Source organism: Engystomops pustulosus, chromosome 4 (assembly GCF_040894005.1).
Source record: "Engystomops pustulosus chromosome 4, aEngPut4.maternal, whole genome shotgun sequence".
Classification (NCBI taxonomy): domain Eukaryota; kingdom Metazoa; phylum Chordata; class Amphibia; order Anura; family Leptodactylidae; genus Engystomops; species Engystomops pustulosus.
In genome coordinates this window covers 197,820,499-197,828,547 of record NC_092414.1, presented here as the reverse complement: position 1 = coordinate 197,828,547, position 8,049 = coordinate 197,820,499, and the positions used below count along the sequence as shown (strand labels likewise).

At 41.8% G+C, this 8,049-nt stretch overlaps 1 protein-coding gene across 1 annotated transcript; it reads right to left on the bottom strand.

The window, feature by feature from the left end:
- Positions 1 to 1,866: 1,866 nt before the first annotated feature.
- On the bottom strand, positions 1,867 to 6,865 carry LOC140128036 (beta-4C adrenergic receptor-like). The gene has a single exon (XM_072149386.1). The coding sequence runs from the start codon at positions 6,726 to 6,728 to the stop codon at positions 5,466 to 5,468; it is 1,263 nt and encodes a 420-aa protein (XP_072005487.1). The 5' UTR covers positions 6,729 to 6,865; the 3' UTR covers positions 1,867 to 5,465.
- Between the last annotated feature and the right edge of the window lie 1,184 nt (positions 6,866 to 8,049).

Here is an 8,049-nt window from a genome sequence, read left to right as displayed (position 1 = left end):
GTACCACATATAACCCATGGATGGAGGTGGCGCTGTGTTACGAAAAAAAAAAAGCAGATAAATTGTTCAAATATGGCTACTCCATTTATAGGGGGCGCTAAGACCCCAATAATTGGACCCCCAGTGATGAGAATGTACATTGCCATTATTTAGGGAGAGGTGTGACTGTGGCAGCGGCTGCTCTGTATAGCATGTAGGCACACGGTGATATATATAGGGAAGGTTTATGCCTTCCTATTGCTCAATCAGAGAGTACATGCTCGCTACGTGAGAGTTCTGCAGCTGCGGCACTGCTGTGTCAGGACATCGTGTCCCTGGTGTTACATAAGAGGAGTAGTAGTCCGCAGGAGCTAATCATATCATGGCTCCACTATGGCTGTCTGTATGTATGAGGCACAGAGTGTCCCCATATATCACACCCTGATAAGTGCCCCCTTATAGAGAGTAGGTAAAAGAATTGCTTAAAACCTGTCATTTTTTGGTATACAGCTCCCACGCAGAATAATGTCACTAAGTTAATTGCAAACAGACCTCCAGGATACATGTGAGATGGAAGAGATCAGACTATGCAGAACCAGGGAGAGGCATAGCTTGGCATAGAAGCTGCAGACACAAAACGGAGGGCGATTGGGTTTTTTTTTGTGTCAAAAATATTATCCGAATTGAGTCATTTAGCTGTCAGCAGCTTTATCTCGGTTTGTCCTCACACTGCTGTGTTCTTAGCTCTCTGCACTAAATTGCTCCACAGCCTTTATCCTCCATTCTATAACTTATCCCCCACCAAAGAATGAAGCAAACTAAATCAATCAAAAAAGAGGTGTTGAGAGTCAGCAAATGCACAGTGTTCAGAGCACAGCAGTGTGAGGACATGCCCCGAGTGGCTACAATCCTGGAATATATATCTACACTGTTATTAGTAGGATTTTATGTATTTTATTTATATAATTGTTTTGTATTTTATGTACCGTATATACTCGAGTATAAGCCGACCCAAGTATAAGCGGAGGCCCCTAATTTTACCACAAAAATCAAGAAAAACCTATTGACTCGAGTATAAGCCGAGGGTGGGAAATGCATTGGTCACAGCCTCCCCACTATATAGCCTGCCGGACCCTGCCCCATAGTATATAGCCAGCACCTGCCCCCCAGTATATAGCCTTCCAGCCCATATCTCACAGTATGCAGCCAGCCCCCTGCCCCAGTATACAGCCAGCCCCCTGCCCCAGTATATAGCCAGCCCCCTGCTCCAGTATATAGCCAGCCCCCTGCTCCAGTATATAGCCAGCCCCCTACCCCAGTATATAGCCAGCAGTGGGGGAAGCCAGAAAGGTGAGTTTTGATATATTTTTTTTTTACTCGAGTATAAGCCCAGTTTGGGTTTTCAGCACATTTTTTTATGCTGAAAAACTAGGCTTATACTCATTTATTTCTAATCCAATAAATGTTCAAATCGTTTATCGCTGCATCTGGTCTGATCAGATTTTAGATTATAATATAATTCTGGATTATCTATTCATAAATTAAAGGATTTCAGTAGTTCACTGGGGTCATGCTCTTATAATGCTTTCTGTTCAATAATACAGCAGTCACTCAGAGCAATAGAAAGATTCTTTGAAGCAGCTAAATGCAGAGAGCTGAGAGCACAGCAGTGTGAGGACACTTGGAGCAGCTACAATCCTGGAATATAAAACTACACTGCATCTGTATTAGGATAGATTAGTATTAGAATTTCAGAATCGGTTATCACCGCATCTGGTCTGGTCGGATTCCAGATTATAGTCTGGATTATCAAATGCCTGATTAGAGGATATCCAATGAGATTATGCGGATCTATCGAGTAACATAATCCAGACGGCGTTGTCCCGTTGTGCCATAGTACACATTTAATTACATATAGAAAAATAGACAGTTCTGTCAGATATTTACTCCGTAATACTGTATATACATAACTTAGATGATAATTTATACAACTTTACACATTATACATTAATACCCTCCGTAACGCTATACACATGTGTGCGTGTCATCGTGAGCTTGTGCAAAAACTACTGCATGTGGGGGACAATCACGGGACTCCCATGTGCTCCGGATTCTCTGATAGGTACACATGGACCATAGATGTAGCAGAGCTGAATGTGTCATTTAAAGGGCATCATCCAATCAATACAATAGCTTTGTAAATGGACTTTGTAGAGGGAGGGGCTTCCATTTTGGGGTGAGGAGTAGAGCCCCTGCATGGATTACAATCCATACATTTGAATGGTTGCAGGTAATACCACCGATTCCCCTGTAGTGGGCGCTGTATGGGAAATGTGCAGGCTATAATGTCAGCAGACCCTTTTGCAAAATCAGCTGTTTGCCTTGGGGGGGCTCTCAGGAGGTTGCCTAATGATGACAAACTTTTTAACCCCATCCACTGAACTTTAACTTTACCACAATGTGCCAAAGGACAAACTCAGCTCTCCTGTGTGTACTGTCACACATAAATGATATAGTTTTAATGCAGGGGGGAGTGTAATATGTTGCGTATACGATCGCTGAGTTGGCTTTGTCATTTGGCACTTATTTTAAGCTTTATATCAGTATAGAATTTGTGTCTTTTTTTAGGACTGCACATTAGACTATTGCCTCCAAAGACAAACTCAGCACTGCTACATCTGCAAGCCATAATATGCAGAGGTCTGAGAGTTTCCTTGGTCATTCACATCAGTTTTGATCTATATTTTAGAGCAGTGGTCCCAAACCACCGGGTCGTGGCCCAAGACCGGGGAGAGATGAGGAGCGTTAAAGGTAAGTATACAGTTTTTTGTTTTTAAGGGGGCTGGGCAGGGGACATTATTATTGGGGGCTCGGCAGGGGACATTATTATTGGGGGCTCGGCAGGGGACATTATTATTGGGGGCTGGGCAGAGGACATTATTATTGGGGGCTGGGCAGGGGACATTAGTATTGGGGGCTTGGCAGGGGACATTATTACTGGGGGCTGGGCAGGGGACATTAGTATTGGGGGCTGGGCAGGGGACATTAGTATTGGGGGCTGCGCAGGGGACATTAGGATTGAGGGCTGGGCAGGGGACATTAGTATTGGGGGCTGAGCAGGGGACATTAGTATTGGGGGCCGGGCAGGGGACATTAGTATTGGGGGCTGCGCAGGGGACATTAGGATTGAGGGCTGGGCAGGGGACATTAGTATTGGGGGCTGAGCAGGGGACATTAGTATTGGGAGCTGAGCAGGGGACATTAGTATTGGGGGCTGCGCAGGGGACATTAGTATTGGGGGCTGAGCAGGGGACATTAGTATTGGGGGCCGGGCAGGGGACATTATTATTGGGGGCTGAGCAGGGGACATTAGTATTGGGGGCTGAGCAGGGGACATTATTATTGGGGGCTGGGCAAGGGACATTATTATTGGGAGCTGAGCAGGGGACATTATTATTGGTGGCTGTGCAGGGGACATATACAGGGGGGCTACAGAAAAGGGGTCATTTAAGATATGGGGTATTCCCTGGGTATGCAAATTCTTTTCCATGGACAATGGTTCCAATCCCTGAAAAATAAAATTTGGGTGGAGCCGGTCCCCGAATACAAAAACGTTGTGGACCACTGTTCTAGAGGATGTAGAGAAATAGAGGATGTGACTACTGGGCCATAGAACTATGTCACCTATGGGTGTGAGGTCCTGGCTGCAAGGTGATTATAGGGTTAATCCGGTAATACAACTGGACACTTCATGTAGAAACTGGCTATACAAGTTGTTATATAGCAGCAAGTACCCATATACCATATGTGGTGGGAGAGGTGTACAGCATGATGACATAGATATGAGGGGGGGGAGGGGTTAATGGAGGGGGGGGGGTCCATACAAACAAAACATGTCCAAGTTACCTGCAGATTATTATACATTCTCAAACATTGTGTGTCACAGATAAAAGTGCATAAGAAAATTCCTATAGACGGATGTAGCAGAGCTGAATTTGTTACCGGCACAATTCATACTGAGAGCATATTGTAGGTTAACCTCCTACTGAGCTGTACTGCAGGAAAGAGTTAAACCACAATTACATCTCTGCTGCAGCTGTATACATATCACAGATACAGCAGAGCTGAATTTGTTATCGGCACACATCATACTCATAGCATATTGGAGGTGAACCTACTATCTAGCTGCACTAAAGGAAAGAGTTAAATCATATGTTCACCCTTTCCGCAGAGATGTAGCAGAGCTGAATTTGTTATCGGCACTCTCATATTCATTTTATGAGGTTTAACAAAAGACTGGAGGTAAATCTATCTTTCATGTTTAGTTAAGTGTGTGGAAGAGAAGTGTAACATGACAAATTCATTACTGCTACTTCAATTTGAGCGCAGTAATATGTAGCAGTGATGAATGAGTTAGTCACACAAACTATCATATTGTAAGTAACCTCTCATCAATCTCTACTTGAGTGAGCTGCCTGCTTGTAATAGAGGTAGGTAACAAATCCATCTCTGCTGCTTCTGTTTAGTTACATACAATATGTAGCAGTGCTGTGTTTGTTATTGGCACAGCTCAGATTCTAGGATGTGTTTACTGTGGATTTGCAAAGGACCGGAGGCATTTCTACCTCTCACCTCTATCTATCTAAAAAGTGCTAAAGAAAAGGAGGTCAATTGCAGAGTTATCTTCTATATGTAGCAGTGCTGAATTTGTTATTGGCCCAAATCATCCTGATATCACATTGTAGTTAAACTTTTTTCTACTTTCTACTTAGTAAAATACCTAAAAGTATTAAAGGTAAGACTTGGGAATGACAAATTCATCTCTACTGTTTATGGCTTTGCAGACAATATGTAGCAGAGATGAATTTGTCACTGGTACAACCCCTCCTGATATAATGATGAACTGAAGTTTCACAAAGCACTGCTGGATGTAATAGGGTTAAATGACAAATTCACCACTGCTGCTTCTGTGTATGACATGTAGAAGAGCTGACTTTGTATATGCTGCTGCTAAAAACAACATCACATGACAAACTCACCCCTGCTGCTTCAGCATAAAAGATGTAGCAGAGCTGAATCTGTCGTTTAACATTAGGGATGGTCATACATTGATATAATGAGCTGTTGTTTGCTGTATTGCAGCAATGTATCGTGTGCCGATCGACAAACTCGGCCCTGCTACATAAAATTAATGTAATGCTAAAAATTAAGGTCTTTTTCCCTTGAAAGAACAGTAGTTTTAAATTCAGTTAAAAGGGGAATATAAAACACATACATAACAAGTCAGGAGACTCTACCCCTCAGATCAGTCCATACAGCATCAAGTAAACCTGTCCAGCTCGCACAGCAGGGAGGAATTTGCTGTCGGATCCCTTCATACATAAAACTGTATGCATGACGACGCATGGCCATTTATTATGTGTTGTCGGGTCGGGATTGTGCAAGGCAATAAACACAGGACAGGACTCCATGGAATGAAGGCTCCATCAGTGGTCAGGCTGGTCATGGTGGTGGGAGTTGCCAGGACTGTTCTTCAGGCTGGTTTCCTCAGTCCGACTACTACAGCGACTACTGCTGCTGAGACTTCCATTGCCCAGCTCAGCATCTGGCAAGTGCTTGGTCCCATCAAAGCTCAGCTGGTTACTAGAGGCATACTGGCATCTTTTAGGGTCCTTGGACAGGGCATGTAGCTTCCTATCTGCAGCCCTAGGGCAACATAAAAGTTTCTTGAAGGCTTTCCTAAAATCTGGACTCCTGCAATATATGATGGGGTTTAACCCTGAGTTCACATAGCCCAACCAGTTCAAGAACAAGAAGATGCGGTCATCTATCAAGGCAGTGCAGAAGACTTTGATGATGTTGGCCACAAAGAAGGGGAGCCAGCAGAGGGTGAAGGTGCCCATGATGATCCCCAAAGTCTTGAGGGCTTTATGTTCCTTGATGGCCAGTAACCCTGAGGGTCTCCTTTTGGAAGTCCTTCTGTTTTTGGTTGAAGGCACTGGTGTGCCATTATTAAACCTCAACTTGTCCTTCTCGATCAGGTTGACCTGTCTGGTGGCCACTATGAAGACCCTGACATAGACAAAGATCATGATGACCAGAGGAACATAGAAGGAGATGGTGGAAGATATGATGGCATAGGGCATATTGGTGACAAAGTCACAGCATTTGGGGTCATTGTAGCAGTCCTGGGCTATTTGGTTTTGGGTGTCTCTCCACCAGTGGTTCATGATGGGCAAGAAGGAGATCAAGGCAGATACTGCCCATACAAAACAGACCACCAACCTTGCCCTGGCTTTGGTTACCAACATCTCATACTTCAGAGGAGAGGTGATGGCGATGTATCTGTCCACAGCTATGACACACAAGGTCTCTATGCTGGCTGTGACGCACAGGACATCCACAGAGGTCCACAGCTCACACACTATGGTGTCATACAACCAGTCCCCGGTGATGAGAATGGTGGCACCTGGTGGCACCACCAGAACTCCCATGATCAGGTCAGCACAAGCCAAAGAGGTGATGAACACGTTGGTCATGGTCTGCAACCTTGGAGTTTTGGCTATGGCGATGATGACCAGAAGGTTTCCAAAGACAATTAGCAAGATCATGAATGCCAAGGCTGCTCCTACCATCCATTTCTCTGAAAGGGTGAGGGTATGCCCACTACTGCTGCTGCTGCTGTCACCAGGGCTGGAGCTCAGGTTCAGCAGAAGATCCGACAGGTTGACCTCCTGGCAGGGAGCCATGGTGAGGAGGTGGATGAGGATGGTGGTGGGCTACCAGCAGCAGCTCAGTCCTGGTGGTGGTGGGTGCAGACAGGGCACAGCAGCCCCATGGAGCAGGTAGGAGGTTGTGCCATGTCAGGCTGCCGGAGAGCTCTGAACAACTTCTAGCTCTGGACTCAGCTGCTCACTTCACTTTGGCTGAGATCTGTGGGAGGAGATAGGAAGCTTGCAATCATTAAAGGGACAGGCCTCCTCCTGCAGAGCATTGCACTGTCTGTACAGAGCTCCTACAGTGCAACATGATATGCATCTGTCATACCAGGACTGTAGAGCTGGAGATACTGCCTGCTGCGACTTGTAGTCCCCCCAACTTACAACAAATAATGGTTGCCTGTATATTTAATACATAATCTATACTACTATTATATACTATAAATACGATATATAAATATATATATAGATTAATAAATCTTAGACATTTTACAGAAATTAAAAGTAGAAAAATATATAGCAGCAATGATAACATTTATATGAGAAGTAAAAATGGTAATATACGGTAAAAGTAGTAAGAAAACTTGTATAAAATAATAATGGTATACTTGTATACAAAAAAAGTTCTAATAATATATGATACAAGAATTATCGAATTAGTAATTTAAAAAAAAATAGGAATACAGTAATATTATTAATAATATAATAGTAATATAGATTAGTATATATAACAGTATACATACTATATATATATATATATATATATATATATATATAAATAAATATATATATATATATATATATATATATATATAAATCGTAAATTTAGTATATAATAGTAGTATAGATTATGTATTAAATATTAAGATGAAAATAACAATAATGATGATAGTAACATACAGTACTAAACTATAGATACTATAAATATATAGTAAATAAATAGAAATACAAAATCCTAAAATATAACTTAAATAATAGCATTAAGAATAATAAAGCAGATGAATAGAAACAATAATATAATAGTAAGTAATAAGTAAATCAGAATATACTTTTTAGAATATAATCACAGTAAACATAATAATAATACATAAACTAGTAGTTCAAAATAATAAAAATAATAATTCAAGTCAATAATAATAATAATAATACAATTAACAATCAATGTATCAATGATAACTATTAGCATTCTATAGAATATCAGGGCATACTAATGTAATAAATATAGTGACATATACATTAAACTTGATTGTAATGGAATTGTAATATCTTATGTATAACAATATAATAATAATATGATTAGATTGTCACCATAGTTAATATTCCTTCTTATTCATTTATGACCTGATCATTT